General features: G+C 37.8%; 1 protein-coding gene across 1 annotated transcript in view; it reads right to left on the bottom strand.

Moving 5' to 3' along the window:
- Positions 1-19,221, bottom strand: part of LOC126456073 (WD repeat and FYVE domain-containing protein 3) — a 303,206-nt gene that overhangs the window by 165,520 nt on the left and 118,465 nt on the right. The window contains 4 exon segments of the mRNA XM_050091831.1: positions 28-164; positions 3,731-3,959; positions 6,780-6,952; positions 17,580-17,795. Coding sequence (XP_049947788.1) covers positions 28-164; positions 3,731-3,959; positions 6,780-6,952; positions 17,580-17,795 — 755 coding nt within the window.

The following is a 19,221-nucleotide window of genomic DNA, read 5'->3' on the forward strand; positions in this document are numbered from 1 at the left end:
AAAGAAGGGAAAAGAAGTCGTACATACCTGTTTGGCAATTGCTTTATTGTCAGCTCTACTGTATACTTTTCTGATCTTTGCCAATGTAAGCTGTGACACAGCTTTTGCATTTAATCCAAATATTACTTTCTCCTCTGCGATTAATGATGGTAGTGGTTCAATCCCTAACAAAAGGGAAGACCACTGTAAAACACAAAAACTACTACAACTGACAAAATATTATTTTATCTATGAATTTTCTCTTTTAAGAACACATTAGCCCACCACCTAGTAGTCTAAAACGAGTAGCAGTTAAGGCATTGCTTTATAATGTTTATGAAAAAGGTAAAAACACATTTTTATTTATAATCATTATTATAAAATTTCCCAGTACCATGTACCACAATTGAAAAGGAGGCATGCAAATCCTGCTACAGAAAGAAAGGTGTTGACTAATTGTAGCAGTGCACAAGTTTTCCACATTACAATAACCTAATATTTGATCTGTAAACTAAAAGATGTATTATTACATGTGAAGAATAAGTAATAATTAATCGTGGGCACAGGCACTTTAAAACTAACTTGAATTTCCAACTTTCAGAATTACTGAAATCCCTTCATCAAGATTAAAGGCAAGAGTTAGGTAAGAAACAGCAGAAAGAGGTATAGTTGCCGAAGACAAGGATTACCACTTTGTCATTCACCTGACCTACGTAATATACTTATCACACCCAACAACACACTTAAATCATGCCTCCTTACCTGTGTGACTGAACCCATTGTACATCTGTTCTGAGAAAACAGGCAAGAACATAAATCATAGTTTCACTATCGTTACAAAACATGTAACTAAAAGAATGGAGACTTGTTAGTGTACACATGTTATCTGTCAGCTACCGTGCATGTCTGACCTAACTTTTTATATTGATTTCACTGATACTTAGAAATTATTAAGAATGAATGGCCACAAGAAAATTGCCTACAAAAACAACACAGAACAATGTATTGCTGAATAAGTTATCAAACTTAACAGCAGTCATGGATTCTTATTTTACGGATCATGCCATTTGGCTTCCCTCACTCAACATTATTTCCTCAAACTTGTGGAAATGGGAATTCACTACCCAACACACGTTTGGTTCCCATCATCAATTTGATTTTAATTCACACTAATGTCCACCCCCCCCCCCCCCACCCGAATTTCCCAGTTCTTAGCATCAACCTTCTCCCCCCCCCCCCCCCTCTCTCTCTCTCTCTCTCTCTCTCTCTCTCTCTCTCTCTCTCTCTCTCTCTCTCTCTCTCTCTCTCTTTTCCCCTCTGTCTCTCTACCTGTGCTGCCTTTGTTACATGTACTTTTTATTAACTTGACGCATGTATTTTATTTATTTTATTAATTTTCTCATTCACCTACCTTCCCTCCTCATCCCAATTTTTTTTCTTTCTTCCTGCCTTCAATTATCTTTTGCTTTACCATGCACCCTGTAACTCCTTTTCCAGTTGAACATTAAATGAAATATGTGATAGGTTCTAAATATTTCAACAAATATTTTGCAAAAACTGACAGGTTTATCTTTTTGAGAATGACCACTCCACTGTATTTTTACATCTTTAAGACTAACGTTTCCCCCCTCTAGCTTGAATGAAATGAAGCACATATAGTGCTACACTCTCATTTTTCTACTTGGCTGCTCTGCCACTTCTTTAAAGATGACAGAGAGAACTCCCATTAGAACACTTGGGAAGTTGGCGCCACACAAGCCTAAGTAGTATTAACAAAGAAAATAATTATTGATAATATAATGTAAATGGACAGATAAAAAAAATTTACTCAACAAGCAGTGGCAGGGGAGCACACACACAAAAGGATTTAACTTTCACAAGCTTTCGGAGCCAGTGGCTCCTTCTTCTGGGGGAAGAACTAAAGGGGAGTAAGTCTCCCCTGACCTGAGGTCCTGGGTGACTTTTCTAAACTGTTGTTCTTTCCATAAAGCTTCCACTCCTTTTCCTTCACCCCTTCCCCTTCAACTCTTCCACCAGAAGAAGGAGCCACTGGCTCAGAAAGCTTGTGAAAGTTAAATCCTTTTGTGTTTATGTTCCCCTGCCGCTGCTTGATGAGTAGATTTTTTTATTTGTCTATCTACATTATATTACAAGTAGTGATTAAGTATAAGTGTACCCCCTTCACACATTTAGCTCAAATAATTAACCACAGTCTTTAGGCCAGGTGTCACACTGTTTTCCATCAGAATTGCCTTGTGGTAAAAACAGCATCTGTGTAAAATATCCTACACTTCTTTTAACAACATGCTGCTCCTGTGTGTAACAGATATTGCTAGAAACATCAGAGCATACCAACAATTTGCAAGAGAACTGTTCCTCATTTTGTCTTTAGTCAATGATTCAGGTTGATTATCCTTTGAAGACCACTTCACTTGATTTATAAAGGCTGACTCTGAGAGACTATTTCATGCATAAATAGTCAAAATATAGTCTGGTATATTAAAAATGATGGAGCAGTATAATACATAAAAGAATAATCTCCATTCAGATAAAGTGTCATACTACAGCATCACAGAATGATTCAGTTCGAAGTCTGCAAGCAACTTTAGGGTGATTTTATCATTACAACAGTCACATAAATGGCAGTACATACACAGAACAGTGAAATCAATGGCCTCAAATGTTATCACCCCTTTCTTAAACCTTACCGAGACCTGATAAATCATAGGATCACAACACAAATGTTAATTACTTTTATTGTGCTATTACAGATATGTGAGTAGTTGAAGCTTTCAAAACAACCTGATACATCAATAAAATTTTGAAAATGCAAAAACTGAGAACCAACAACCATTTGATTAGCTAGATGTTCACATCACAGTATCCTGAACTGATTCACTCACCACATACTTTTTTTTTTTTTTTTTTTTAACCTTCAAAATTCAGTAGGTTACGTTTTCTCAAATAGCTCGCTTAGCCTACACCAATCATTTTGTGTAACAAATTAGTTAATTTAACACATTCCACTCAGGCCATAGTGACTGCTGCAGCCTCCAGGTGACAAACTTTTTCCACTTCCTTGCGTGTCCTGCTCAGAAAATTAAGGATTCAAGCAGATTACCATGCATTCCAGAAATACCGTCATTGATTTAAAAAGGATTATCATCAATTTCTGAACCACATTCTTCAAGCACAATAAGAATTTCATCATCAGTCAAACTCTTCCCCATTTAACAACAAACTGTTGCAAGCAAGACAACTATGGAAGTGAGGTACACCAACGAATATGTGAGAACTGATTACACCTGTAAAATGTTTTCAAAGTTACACAGCACTTTGTGGAAGTAGGGACATCCATTTTGTGGCTCTCCAAAGCACTAAATGAGTGAACAACTGACTTCCAGCCACCACTGCTTGGAAACAATGCATCGTGGAGTAACAGTCAAGAAAGCAGCACTGAGAGACTCTCTGAATGCCAACTTTTAGGGAAATCACAACACAATGTAGTTTCTACGGACAGTGACCAGACTGAATTAATTCATGCACAAGTCTTAGATCTGCCAATTTCTTTTAACTTTATCTGTACAGAGAATGTTAATTTGTTTTTGTTGCATACATCCTGAGCTAGGTTTTACATTTGCACATTCTTCGTCATTGAAATTTTTGCAATATAAAAATTCCCTTTTAAATACACAAACAAAAATTAAGTACAAGTGGTTCAAATATTCATAGTAATTAAAATGCAATATACCATTAAGTTCCGGTGCTTGTAAACTGCCCATATAGTGTGGCCCTAGTTGATGCAAAAGAGAGACAGTCTGTGGGCTCAGAACCTCTTCCAGCAAGTGGCAAGGTCCTTGTTTCCAAACAAGTCGCGAGTTGCGACGCCAGACTGGCGGCGTCCCTATGTACCCGTACACTGATGATGCCACAGTCAGATTTGCTGCACCGCCTCCTGGGTTCTGTGAGATGTAGTGCAGCTAGACAGAAAAAGAGAGAGAGGGATCTCAGTCTCTATTATTAATAATCAATGCACAACAGAAGTGACACATTACAGGAAATTTGTTAGCTATAAAATGAAATTTGTTGAAGAAAAACATTACATCAACATCATCTCATTCATGGTCAGAAAACAGCACAATGATATAATGTTTCATCTATAAATCAAACACTTGTACACTGCATAAATGTTCTGAAACTATGAAGTATTTATACATGCACAGTCTGAGATTATATGACAAGTTGCGATTTTATCTGAAGAAAAGCGAGTTGCATAAACTTAGCCAGTTGACATCATTTGGCAAGTACAATTCTCCCACGTGCTTCAGCAGATACTACATGCATGTGGCCTTCTGCCATGTGTGTCCCTCTAGCATCACAGCTTGGAAAGCTAGAGTGCTTGGTGCAGGCCAACCATATGGCCACAGGTGTTTCTTCCACATACTTCAGTGTAAATAAGCACATGGCTTTCCATTTCAATTTGTGAAGAGACTTTAGTGAAAGTTTACAAGAAAGACCACAATTCTAGTGATGAAAATAGTGATAAAAGTGTAACTATTTTGTGTATTTATTGTGGTAGAGGCCTCTCTTTCACAGCCACAGTTTTACAAGTAATATGGGATTATTCTGTCTTTTATGACTGTAATAAAGTATTTTGCTGTTTATTTAAAGCATCTTCTGTGGTGACTGCAAAAAAATAAAAGGGAAACAAATCTGGGCCAAATAATACTTTATTACAGTTTCAAAAGGTGTAAGAACTCCTATATTACTTGTAATTGTTACAATCACTGAAGCTTCAAGAACAAGACTGGGCTCAATTTTCAATGAATATCTGGGAAACTGAAAATACAATGACATTGCCCATTCTCCTACAGCACAGGAAATGATGTGACTGATTTCTAATGAAAAAATGCTGTGTCCCTCCACATCTTTCAAGACCCAATGTAAAGCAGTCATCAATCCAAAGACTGTGTTGAACACCATAGTGCTTTATATTCATGGCAGTGTTAGAGGTGGTATGCCGTCACCTTCTGCTGACCTTTGAGCTGACTTACCAACCCAGTTACAGGTGGGCTTTTTCAGATCAATGAATACTGCCAAAGATGAAAGAACTGATAAGTGGCAGTTTACCACTGAGCCATTTCGAGATCTATCACACCAAAACATCGTTCTGAACCTGCATTGCTGGTAGTGCACAGTTTCTAAAATATCCTACAAAGTACTTAGTATCTGATTATTTAAGCAAATGTATGCACTTTTTCCAGCAGAGTGCCCATTACAGCCCATCTGCTGAAGCAGCCGCAGCATATTTAAACTTGGCACAAGTGATTTTTAGAAAGATTCTACTAAATTCCAAAAATGCAAGCTTCTGTTAAACTTTTCACTACAAGCATTAATTCTAAGAACAACTATTATCTGAGAATATTGCTGCCCCTTTTTTTTTTTTTTTTGTCAAAACACTACTAGAAATAGAATCTTAATTTTTCCATATGTTGATGCAATAGTCCTATGAGGACTATTATTGCATTGATGATTTGATTATTTCCTTGGATGACATTCACAAAGTGATGCAAAAATTTATAAATAGTGTACACATATTTTTCTGCACTATGAATCGTACAGCAGTTAACACTGCTGGTGCCCATCCCATGAAAGGTAATGTTTTCTTAGAATTTTTTGCAATCAATCATCATGTAACCCATACTCATTCTCTTTTATTATGCACCTCCAATAAATACACTTACTATGTGATACGGCAAATCTCTTGCATCTCTGCAATTTCTCCCTGTTCTCAAAGAACTGAAAGCCTATTTAAAGTTGGTGTTTCAGAGTACACCAACCGAAAATTGTTACCAATTTTGTAACTGCCTCTGGTATATATATTTGTCCATTGTACACTGCTTTTAAGGGTGTAATGCATAATGTCTTGGCTAAAAAATTTCCTTCAATAACCCATTACGAAAAAACTATTACAGCATATACAGAACATAACAAATCAAAATGACAGTTATAAAGTTAGAGAAATGAGGTCACATACATAAGTCCACTGGCAAAATTCCTTTTTTGCTCCATTTTATTAATGGAATATGTAGTGGGATACCACAATATATCACACACAGCAGAGGAACACAAGGGTGTTCTTTCTACATAAAGTACATGAATGTACACACTAAGAATACTGTATCCTCTAAATTACTTTGTAAGAACTTTGATATGTGATACTCACCAAACAGAGGAGGCAGTGAGGAGCAGAAAGGTACATTTAAAAGTAAACTGTCTCACTTCAGTACCAAACTGTCTCACCTCAGTACCCAGAGATGACAGAAGTCGTGAATTTGAAAAATTGTGCATCTATGAGTGTGTGTGTTTTCTGTATGTGAAGAAAGACTTTGTCCAATAGCTTATTCTATTTTTAAATGTGCCTCTCTGTTGCCCAGCACCACCTCCATGTGGTGAGCAGCGGTCTGTCCTATGCACATAGTTCAACAATAAAAGAAATTCATAGATGGAAAAATATGTAAAATACGGAAATGGCAATGTGTGTGGGTGCGTGTAAGTATGCACTTTTACTGGAGAAAATGCAGAGCTTGAAGCCTACTGTCAATACTGTTTTCTATCATGTGTTCCTGTGCACCAAAGATTGGTCTGCTATAGGTGAGTGATTGCCTTTTCCTTATTTTATGTACTATTCTCACTGCTGTTAATCTATCCCAGATTATCCATTGTTTCTAAGAACTTTACACTTACAAATGTTATAATTTACTCTGAAATAATTTCAAGCACTACACACAAGAAAGTACCTTTCTTGTATGCACAGGGCGTCCATCAACATACAGAGAAAATGTAGAATTCTTAAGGACAGCTCTATTGACAATTAGCACTAGATGGTGCCATTGACCTTCTTGCAAAATTTCTGGACACCAAATTCTCACACCCGAGTCTCCCATTGGCTCTGGTTCCCATTCTCCTGCATCTGAAAATAAAAATGTGTGTTTACACAAATGGATAAAACAGAAAATACAGAGTGTTTGGAAACGCCCATTACAAACTTCTAGGACTTGTAGAGGGGATTGAGTACATAATATTTTGAGCAGGAACCTATGTCCGGAAACTTACCATTTCCATTCTACAGTTGTTTCCATTCAGAACTGAATGGAAGGGCTATAAATGATGAGCTACAGGTAAGATATATATTTAATAATCATTCCTCAAATATAGTGCAAAGTATAGGACAAACAGTTCAAGAGAAAAATCACAGTAGTATGTTGAAAAAGTAACTCTCATAAAATTCAATCACATGAATGTACCATCAACTTCTTCTTCTTATGAAGTTAAGAAAATTATACATTCTCTCAACAATGAAAGCTCATCTGGTTTCATTAGTGTTTCCAATAGACAACTAAAGATTTGCTCCCATACAATAAGCCTGGTCTTGTCCGAAATGTGTAATGTGTCAATAACACGGGGCATTTTTCTAGAGATGCTGAAATATGCAGTCGTTAAAACCCTCTTTAGGAAAGGTAATGCAAGAGATGTCAATAACTACTGACCTGTTTCACTGCTGACATCATTTTCCAAAATTTCTGAGAAGAAGATTTATTCTAGATTGGTATCTCACATTAGCGACATTAATATCCTCAGTAAATCACAGTTTGGGTTCAGAAGAGCTGTCTATTGAAAATGCCATTTACATGTTCACTCATCAAATAATATACAACAAGTACAATTAGTTCTTTTTGCAGATGACACTAGTATTGTAATCAGTCCAAGTATACAAACTGAAACAGAAGAAGCAGTAAACAACTTTCTTAAAAGTATCACTGATTAGTTTATTGTGAATGGTCTCACTGTCAGTTTTACAAAGACACAACACATTCAGTTCTGCATGTCTACGGGCACTACACCAGTGATTTCCTCACCACATGGAGACGAAATAATAAATAAGGTGGAAACTTCAAAATTCTTAGGTGTCCATACTGATGATAATTTAAACTGGAAAAAGCACATTTTGGAACTCCTAAAACAACTTAATGCAACCACTTTTGCACTCAGAATCACTGCAAATCTTGGAGAGAGACGTATCAGTTAGTTGAGATATTTTACATATTTTCGTCCAGTGTTGTCATAGGGAATAATTTTCTGGGTTAACTTATCTTTAAGAAAGTGTCTTCATTGCTAAAAACATGCTGTAAGAATAATATGTGATGCTCGCCCACAACCTTCTTGTAGACATCTGTTTAAGGAGTTGGATGTTCTGACTACTGCTTCACTGTATATTTATTCCCTCATGATATTTGTTGTAAATAATCCACTACAGTTCAAAAGGAACAATGATGTACATAATAGAATACCAGAAGAAAAAATGGCATTCATTACTCCACATTAAAGTTGTCTTTAGCATCAAAAGGGGTGCACAATGCAGCAACAAATATTTTGGATCGCCTATCCAGTGATATAAAATGTCTGACAGGCAGCAAAGTAAAATTTGTAAAGTTTCTACTTGACAATTCCTCCTATTCCACAGAAGAATTTCTATTACCGTAATGTGTAAAAGATGGTGGATAGGAATTACTAACTCACATCTGTATAGCCTTACCATGTGTTACACTTATCAGTGGTGTAGTACATCGAGATGTGCAGAACTGAACACCTATCTTTTCAAAATTCAGAGATTTGCAGAATCTCAGTCAATGATACTGTTAAGAACATTTTTTACCATTTCTTCTGTTTTGTATGCAAGCTTTCCTTCTCATCCTGTACAGTCAGTCTCCCATGACCTAGGGTTCTGGGTGACTTTTCAAGCTCTACCCTTTTCCTAAACCTCTCCCATCCTTTTCCTTCACCTCTCTTTTTCCCCTTCAACCCTTCGGCTGGAAGAAGGAGCCACCGGCTCCGAAGGCTTGCATAAGTAAAAGCTCTTTTTTATGCGTGTGTTCTCCTGCCACTGCTTTGTGAGTAGATTTTTCTTTCTATCTAATTACATTGTATAAAAAATGTAATTAGATACATAAAAAATCTACTTACCAAGTGGCAGCTGAACACACACACACACACACACACACACACACACACACACACACACACACACACACACACAAAGAAGAAGGAGGAGGAGGAGGAGGTTATAATCAGGCAAGCTTTCGGAGCCAGTAGCTCCTCCTTCAGGCAGAAGGGTTGAGGGAAAAGAAGACGGGTGAAGGAAAAGGATTAGAGAGGTCTAGGAAAAGGGGTAGCTTTGGGAAAGTCACCCAGAGCCACAGGTCAGGGGAGACTTACCAGACGGGATGAGAAGGAAAGACGGATTTCTGGCAGTCCCCGACAATCAGACTTTTTACCTATACAATTACATTATTTTGTCAAACTTGATTGTTTCAATTACATTGTATGTAAGCTTGGATTGATTACAACCACGGAACAATGACAGGCCATAGACTGAGTTTTGGAGAACTCCATAAGCGATTTCTCTCAATCTTCTGATTACATTAGTTGAATTAATAAGTACAACTTCCTGTATTTGAGACAGGAATGGGAAGGTGCCAGAAGTATAATGCAAAAGGAGAAGGCCCAAAGAACCCAGGAAAGAGATGTGATTCAACAAAGTAGAAACAGGAGAAGGATTTGAAGCAACCTGGTTGGCAGCCATGCACTCTGTCATCAGGCCACAAGGGGCCCATCGGGACCATCTGACTGCCGTGTCATCTTCAGCTGAGGATAGGAGGGGTGTGTGATCAGCATACTGCAATCCCAGTCATTATGATGGTTTTCTTTGACTAGAGCCGCTACTATTCGGTAGAGTAGCTCCCCACTTGGCATCACGAGGCTGAGTGCACCCTGAAAAATGGCAACAGCGTATGGCGGCCCAGATGGTCACCCATCCAAGTGCTGGCCATGCCTGACAGCACTTAACTTCGGTGATCTGACGAGAACTGGTGTATCAACTACAGCAAGGCCGTCTCGGTTGGTAGTCATACCAATAAAAAAATGTGTGCAATGATTGCAGCAGAGTTGGTAAATGACATGGTAGCTTTCACAGGTGACCCAGCCCCTGATGGGGTAGGATAAACCTGTCACAGGAATGGAATAGGAAGTGCTGGGTGGGTGGATTGAGCAGGTTTCACACCTGGGTCTTCTGCAGGGATATGATCCTTGCAGCAAGGGCTTGGGATTGGAAATGGGATATGAATGGACTAGGATGTTGTAGAGGTTGGTTGGGTGATGGAACACCACTTTATGAGGGGTGGGAAGTTTCTCAGGTAGGATGTTCCTCATTTCAGGGTACGATGATAGGTAATCAAACTGGTGAAAAAGGATGTGGTTCTGTTGTTCCAGTCCGGGGTGATACTGGTTGATGAATGAATGAATGGGACACTTCTTTGTGACTGGTTTGTCGGGGTGGTGGGAAGATGGGGGTGTGAGGGGAAAATGGTATGGGAGATGTGTTTGCGGACTAGGTCTGGGGGATAGTACCTGCCTGTGAAGGCCTTGGTGAGACCCTCAGCATACTAAGCAAAGGAGTTTTTGTCACTGCAGATATGCTGTCCCCAGGAAGCCAAGCTGTATGGGAGGGATTTTTTTTGGTGTGAAAGGGATGACAGCTGTCAAAATGCAGGTGTGGTTGGTGGGTTTAATGTGGACAGAGGTGCAGATGGAGCCATCAGAGAGGAGGACGTCAACTTCTAGGAAGGAGGCACGCTGGGTTGAGGACGATCACATGAAGTGGATGGGAGAGAAGGTGTTGAGGTTGTGAAGGAATGAAGATAGGGTGCCTTGATTCTTTTTACATTCATATTTAGATATAAAGGAAATGGCTCAAAATGTTTCAACAAGAGCCACTTACTTCCATGGACATTAATAACTTTACTGAATGTTATATATAGAGTAATAGAAAGCTTTAGGACTAACTCAAATGTACACCACCACCACCACCACCACCACCACCACCACCACCACCACCACCACCCAACCCCCTTAGTGATAGGGTCTAAAAATCTGCTGCTTTTATAGCTTTAGTATAGTGATATTGCTGCCAATTGTGACATAGCTTCTTAACCCCCCATGTGTGAACATTGTTTAAATCTTACTCTATTAATTTTGTTCATCAGATCTTCCCTTTGCTGTCTTTCCCTCCCAACAAACCCCAAGTTTCCACTACTCATAATTGTTCTTGTGGCCTTTGTACTTGTCCATTCATAGCAATACAACAAATGAGTTGATGTTTCAACAGCTGTATCACTAATATTATCGGTATCCCCATTTGAGAATGTTTTCAGTAGCTGTTTAATTCACCTGTGGATAACTTTTACAAGGATATTGGTCTTGTCATGGTATTACAGTTTAAAAACAAAAACCATATGTCACATATACACGCATTTACATAAATACATGTCCAGTTTGAGAAGGATGGGATGGATAGTTGACCAGGCTTTACAGAGGAAAATAATTTAGAGAAACCACAGAAAACCTGTATCAGGATGGCTGGATAGTGACTGATGCCTCAGTCCTCCTGAATATGAGGCCAGTCTGTTTAAAACAGTGCAACCTCACTGAACATTACAAACACTCTTTCATAAATCAGGCCCATCGTGGCAATGTTTAGCTTTGATATTGTGTGTGCTACATCCCATATGCTTCTCTCAATGTTAGTGCTATCTATTGCAAAGCCTGGAGTCAGGGTTTCAATTTACAGAAAAAGGATGGATAGATAGAAAGAAAGAAAATGTTATAGTGCAAAAGTTTTGTGTAAAAGACAGAGATGATTTACTATTACTATTATTATTATTATTATTATTATTATTATTATCTTATTTCCTTTCTCAGACCTTAGGTCTGGTTAAAAATGGAAAGTGACGCGGACCTTGATCAAGCGTGACTTCCTTTTAACTGTACGGTATCTGTTATATTGCATTTAGGAACTTTCGGGTGATTGAACATGTATCAATAATTACAGATTTCTGTAGTTGTATATATATGTTTGGATGTAGCTGTATTGCATTGATGTACTGGTGGATATTGTGTGGTATGACTCCTGTTGTTGATAGTATAATTGGTATAATGTCAACTTTATCCTGATGCCACATGTCCTTGACTTCCTCAACCAGTTGGATGTATTTTTCAATTTTTTCTCCTGTTTTCCTTTGTATATTTGTTGTATTGGGTATGGATATTTCGATTAGTTGTTTTAATTTCTTCTTTTTATTGGTGAGTATGATGTCAGGTTTGTTATGTGGTGTTGTTTTATCTGTTATAATGGCTCTGTTCCAGTATAATTTGTATTCATCGTTCTCCAGTACATTTTGTGGTGCATACTTGTATGTGTATTATTTTTGCTACATTGTCATGTCTTCTGGGGTATTCTGTATTTGCTAGTATTGTACATCCGCTTGTGATGTGATCTACTGTTTCTATTTGTTGTTTGCAAAGTCTGCATTTATCTGTTGTGGTATTGGGATCTTTAATAATATGCTTGCTGTAATATTTGGTGTTTATTGTTTGATCCCGTATTGCAATCATGAATCCTTCCGTCTCACTGTATACTAGGGCCGTTCAGAAAGTAACCTCCGGTTGATTTAAAAAAATACACCAAGTTAAATAAAAATATTTTAATATATACATCTTACAACTACATCTTTGCACTATTTTTCTACATAGTCTCCATAGCGATTGAGGCACTTATCGTATCTCTTCACAAGCTTTGAAATTCCTTCTGCATAAAAATCACCCGCTTGTGCCTGGAGCCAGCCTGTGACCGCATCTTTGAGCTCTTCGTCGTCATCAAACCGCTGTGACCCGAGCCATTTCTTCAAATGCATGAAGAGGTGATAATCACTTGGCGCCAGGTCTGGGCTGTAAGGTGGATGGTTGATAACGTCCCACTTGAAGGACTCAAGAAGGGCCGTTGTTCTGCGAGCAGAGTGAGGACGGGCGTTATCGTGCAAAAAAACGATACCGGAAGTCAGCATACCACGGCGTTTTTTCTGTATAGCCCGTCGTAACTTTTTTATTGTTTCACAGTACACGTCTTGATTAATGGTCATACCACGTTCCATGAATTCAACCAACACCACCCCTTTGGCATCCCAAAACACCGTTGCCATCAGTTTTCTGGCAGAAAAATCTTGCGAGGCTTTTCTTGGTTTGGTAGGCAAATTTGAATGTGCCCACATCTTTGATTGTTCTTTTGTCTCAGGGTTCACGTACTTAATCCAGGTTTCGTCACTGGTCACGATTCTGTTTAACAATGGTTCTCCTTCGTCCTCATAATGTGACAGAAAGTCTAATGCAGAGGCCATTCTTTGAGTTTTGTGGTGATCGGTAAGAATTTTGGGCACCCATCGTGCACAGAACTTACGGTAACCCAATCTTGCTGTCACTATCTCGTACAAGAGAGTCTTAGAAATCTGTGGAAAACCAGTAGACAACTCCGACATTGAGAAACGTCGATTTTCACGAACTTTTGCATCAACTGTCTGAACGAGTTCGTCAGTCACCAATGATGGTCTACCACTCCTCTCTTCATCATGAACGTTTTCTCGTCCACTTTTAAATAAACGTACCCATTCACGGACAACTCCTTCACTCATAACTCTTGGTCCGTACACGGCACAAAGCTCACGATGAATAGCTGCTGCAGAATATACTTTGGCTGTAAAAAACCTTATGACAGCACGCACTTCACATTTGGCGGGGTTTTCTATTGCAGCACACATTTCAAACTGCCACAAAAACTAAACTAGCGCAGGTACGACCTTCACTCAACCACGGCTTGATGCCGACTGACCTGTTGAGTGCGTGAACGCACAGATGGCGTCGCTACTCCCCCCACAACCCGCACTGTGACCAATCGGAGGTTACTTTCTGAACCGCCCTCGTATACTGCCTTTTCTTAGCCATGTGTTGGATGCGTCTTGATCAATGTGTGGCTGTGTTAGATGATACGGGTGCTTGCCATGTAGTGTTCTCTTTTTCCAATTTACTTTCTTCATATCTGTTGATGTTATGTGATCTAGAGGGTTGTAGAAGTGGTTATGAAATTGCAGTGGTGTAGCCGATGTATTTATATGAGTGATTGCTTTGTGTATTTTGCTAGTTTCTGCTTGTTCTAGAAAGAATTTTCTTAAATTGTCTACCTGTCCATAATGTAGGTTTTTTATGTCGATAAATCCCCTTCCTCCTTCCTTTCTGCTTAATGTGAATCTTTCTGTTGCTGAACGTATGTGATGTATTCTATATTTGTGGCATTGTGATCGGGTAACTGTATTGAGTGCTTCTAGGTCTGTGTTACTCCGTTTCACTACTCCAAATGAGTAGGTCAATATTGGTATAGCATAAGTATTTATAGCTTTTGTCTTGTTTCTTGCTGTCAATTCTGTTTTCAGTATTTTTGTTAGTCTTTGTCTATATTTTTCTTTTAGTTCTTCTTTAATATTTGTATTATCTATTCCTATTTTTTGTCTGTATCCTAGATATTTATAGGCATCTGTTTTTTCCATCACTTCTTTGCAGTCACTGTGGTTATCCAATATGTAATCTTCTTGTTTAGTGTGTTTTCCCTTGACTATGCTATTTTTTTTACATTTGTCTGTTCCAAAAGCCATATTTATATCATTGCTGAATACTTCTGTTATCTTTAGTAATTGGTTGAGTTGTTGATTTGTTGCTGCCAGTAGTTTTAGATCATCCATGTATAGAAAATGTGTGATTTTGTGTGGGTATGTTCCAGTAATATTGTATCCATAATTTGCATTATTTAGCATGTTGGATAATGGATTCAGAGCAAGGCAGAACCAGAAAGGACTTAATGAGTCTCCTTGGTATATTCCACGCTTAATCTGTATAGGCTGTGATGTGATATTATTTGAATTTGTTTGGATATTAAGTGTGGTTTTCCAATTTTTCATTACTATGTTTAGGAACTGTATCAATTTAGGATCTACTTTGTATATTTCCAATATTTGTAGTAACCATGAGTGGGGTACACTATCAAAAGCTTTTTGGTAATCAATGTATGCGTAGTGTAGCGACCTTTGTTTAGTTTTAGCTTGATATGTCACCTCTGCATCTATTATCAGTTGCTCTTTACATCCTCGTGCTCCTTTGCAACAGCCCTTTTGTTCTTCATTTATAATTTTGTTCTGTGTTGTATGTGTCATTAATTTCTGTGTAATGACTTAAGTTAATATTTTGTATATTGTTGGTAGGCATGTTACGGGGCGATATTTAGCTGGGTTTGCTGTGTCTGCTTGATCTTTAGGTTTCAGATAAGTTATTCCATGTGTAAGTGTATCAGGGAATGTGTATGGGTCTGCAATGTAACTGTTAAATAATTTAGTTAGATGTGAATGTGTTGAGGTGAACTTCTTTAGCCAGAAATTTGCTATTTCATCTTTTCCAGGGGCTTTCCAACTTTGAGTAGTATTAATTGCTTGGGTGACTTCATGTTGCAAAATTAGCACTTCAGGCATTTGTGGTATCATCTTGTATGTGTCTGTTTCCGCTTGTATCCACCGTGCATGCCTGTTATGTTGTACCGGGTTTGACCATATGTTGCTCCAGAAGTGTTCCATGTCTGTTATGTTCGGTGGATTGTCTATTTTAATGTGTGTGTTATCTATTGTCTGGTAAAATTTCTTTTGGTTTGTGTTGAATGTTTGGTTTTGTTTCCTTCTATTTTCACTTCTTTTGGATCTTCTAAGTCGGTTGGCCAATGCTTGTAATTTCTGCTTCTTTTCATCTAATTGCTCAATCGCTTCTTGTTGTGAGATTTTACCTAACCTTTTTCGTTTTTTTTCTGACATTTCATTTCTTATAAATTGTGTTAGCTGTCCGATGTCTTTTCTCAGTTTTTCTATTCTGATCTGTAGCCTGTGTTGCCACGCTGGTTTTGTGGGTTTCTTCTGTGTGTTGGCTTGTTCTGATCTCTGCCTAGTGTGTATATTTAGTGTAGTGAGTGCTCCTATACAAACCAGTAGTTGTAACTCTTCCATAGTTGTGTTTTCATTTATTTTGTTGTGTATGATTGTGTTGATAGTTTTTATTGTTGTTTCGACTTGTGGGTTATTTGGCAGTCTATGCAAGAATGGTCTAATGTCTGCATTTGTGTCTTTGTATTCTATATATGTCAGCTGAAATTTCTCTTCTATCTCTAACATGTGTGTCTCTTCGTGTTCTATTTGTGCTTGTTCTGGTGGCTGTCTTAAGATTTCGTTTTCCTCTGATTGTTTAATTGATGCGTGTTGGTCTTTGTTTGTTTGCTCTGGGATGTTTAAGTCCATTACTGTATTTTCTTCTTCTTCTTATTGCACATTATTTTGTTCAAGTATTTGTTGTACTTGTTGTTTGATGTTTTCTAATTCTGACTGGGGTATCCTGTTATTTTTGATTATTACACGAATCTGATCAGCTAGACGTTGTTCTGTTAAAAATTTTAATTCTGGGTATCTGGTAATAAATGTTGTGTATACTTGCGATCTGTATCCAGTTGTGTTGGTTCCTAGGTTTGTTGATTGGTAATAACAGAACATGAGGTGTCGATTAAGTTCATCTGACCATCTCATCCTCTGTCTTTGTTTTCCTTCTAGGGTGATTTCAGGAAGCATATCCTGCAAAACACCTCTATTTGGATTTAAATCATTTTCCAGTTGGCTAGCAGTGTCGTTACCATTGTGGGCGGGCATAGGGTTCAAGCGTCGTCCCCGACCATGACGGCGCTTGTCCGAGGCTTCTTTAGTTCTGTCCTGAACCAACTAATCACACTAAAAGGGGGGTTAGCCCTATTAGTGGTTTGTTCTTTTTGTTGCCTTTTACAACTGGTAGAACATACCGGAGGCCTATTCTTTTCCCGGGCCTCCACGGGGATTATTATTATTATATAATTCTGTTAATTTTTTTATCAAGCCCATTCTCTGTGTTAGCTAAGAAATTCTTCACTGGGTACAATCTACAGTGTAACAGCTTCTTTTAAATGCCTTTTTAAGTAAATTCATTTTAGTAATCTCTTTAAAATTGATATTGGTCAGAAGCTGAATACACTTGGATTAGTAACTGTAATAAAAGCTGTCGTCAACAGTCCCGATCACTGATATAAATGTTGAAGCACAGTTTTGTATTTATCTTCACTTACAGATTTGAGGAAAACTGATTACAACGATAACGTGTAAAAATTTCAAGCATTTGGATTTCAAACCCATACAGTTCTGATGTAGTAGCATAAAGGTATAAGTAATAATAATAATAATAATAATAATAATAATAATAATAATAATAATAACAACAATAGAAGAACATTACATAAAATTTCTTGAAAGTTTACAAAAAGAAAAACATGAGCATTAATATTATAACTTTATGATCATATAAACAAGAAGAAAGAAGGAAATGTAAAACAATGAAAGGCAGCCATTCGCCAGCAGATTAATGATGGGTGGTGCATAAACATACTTAAAAAATGAAAGTTCTTATCATTCCTAGCTTTTTGTTTGATCTCATAATTTCTTTTTCTACTAAAAATCTTTTTTCTTAAATCACCACATTACATGAAGCCCTAGCCCAATATGCAAATTTTATATGCCACTGTAATCAAATATTAAAACTCAATTACTTACTACTATGGGGCATCACAGTTTCTTGGGTGGAAACAATTACAGCCTTGTCCCTTGCTGACAGCACTACAGCTAAACAAATTAGATGATGATCGCGGCCATTGCGAACAAGTGTGAGCAACCGAACACAGTGTGGATCTGTGCGTGGATCCGAAAACTTGTCTACGCAAATCCATGACGAGTAGCTCAAACCAGTCTGTGGTGGGAACATTCTGTCACCTAAAATCCAGATACAAATAAAATTAAAATGTAATACAATAAATAGTTCTTGTGCATGAGTACAGGTATGAAACCTCAGTGGTTAACAGTGCAGCTACCATACTCAAGGAAATTAAAAATGTTAGTTAGCAACATTTATCAATTAAATTTGCAAAGCATGTACTAACTATTGTAACAATGTGAGAAAACTGCTGGCTCTATGACCTAGAAAATTGTGCAGTCAGTGCTCAAACATTTGCAGCTTCTGCATTTTCCTGTAAACTTCCAAAACATTTGTCATTGATCATTTTTTACTCAATCAAGCAATGGCCCAGAGGTCAGTAAGTTTAGAAGATAATTCTTTGCTATGACTACACTTACAAAATCAGAAGGTGTCATTACTTGCGACTCACTTTTGTGCATGACACAAACTTCAAAAGTAATTTATTTTCAAGAAAAAAGCAAATGGTTTCAAGAGGGCACATAAAATAAGCTAAATTGTAGTGTCAAATAGACAATATTTTTATAACCACACATTTTATCATCAGACACATTGATGATCTAATGTGCTTACAGATATGATTTTCCACACACATCATAAGTATTTGGTGTAACAATTGGTTTATACACTCCTCTTGGGCGTAAGGAGAACGAAATTGAGAGTTGGAGTTTGAATGCATAAGTTTGTGAGATGGAAAAGACAGACAAGACAACTAATCCACACATAATACTACAAGTACATACAGAATAACATCTTTCGTGACAGTGTTGAATGAGTGATTGCTGTGATCTGGATATATGGAAGGTCAGAAACTACCATGTGAAACTAGTAAGTACTGTCTCTTTTTAATATTTTTCTGTGGTAGTTTATTTTGCCAGTAAGTCCAAATAAGGAGTGAATTCAAATGTGCCAAGAAAAATTGGGTGCCATATGCTGTTAGAACTATTATGGCCCATTTAACATATTGTACCACACATGGCATGTCAACTGAGAAGTAAGTCCATGACTAACATACAAGATGTTCATAATTCAAGTTTCAGTTTCAAAATTCTGTAAACAGAAAACCACTCCTCACAATGACATCGAATTTGAACAGCATATTATTGAAGCAAGGGAAAACACCATGGGGGTATAAAAACAATTTAACGAAAATCTGACCAATAGCTCCTTGAAGCATCACACACTGCTGGTAAAGCTCTTTTACAAGAACGGTGACTGTGCGCCAGTAGCCCTACAGGAGTTCCACACATTCAAGGGTACGAAAACAGGCATTGGTCTGATGCCTGCTAAGACTCTGGAGCAAATGATTACAAGATTCAAAAAGACAGGTTCCTTTGAAGTGCAATGTGGCAGTGGGAGGAAAGCCACTGATGCGACATTTGTCGAAGATGAGGCCACCGCATTGCAGGAGGCATCAAGCGGTGGTGTGCAAATACACAGTGTTTG

The sequence above is a fragment of the Schistocerca serialis genome, chromosome 1 (genome assembly GCF_023864345.2).
Source record: "Schistocerca serialis cubense isolate TAMUIC-IGC-003099 chromosome 1, iqSchSeri2.2, whole genome shotgun sequence".
NCBI classification, from domain to species: Eukaryota; Metazoa; Arthropoda; class Insecta; order Orthoptera; family Acrididae; genus Schistocerca; species Schistocerca serialis.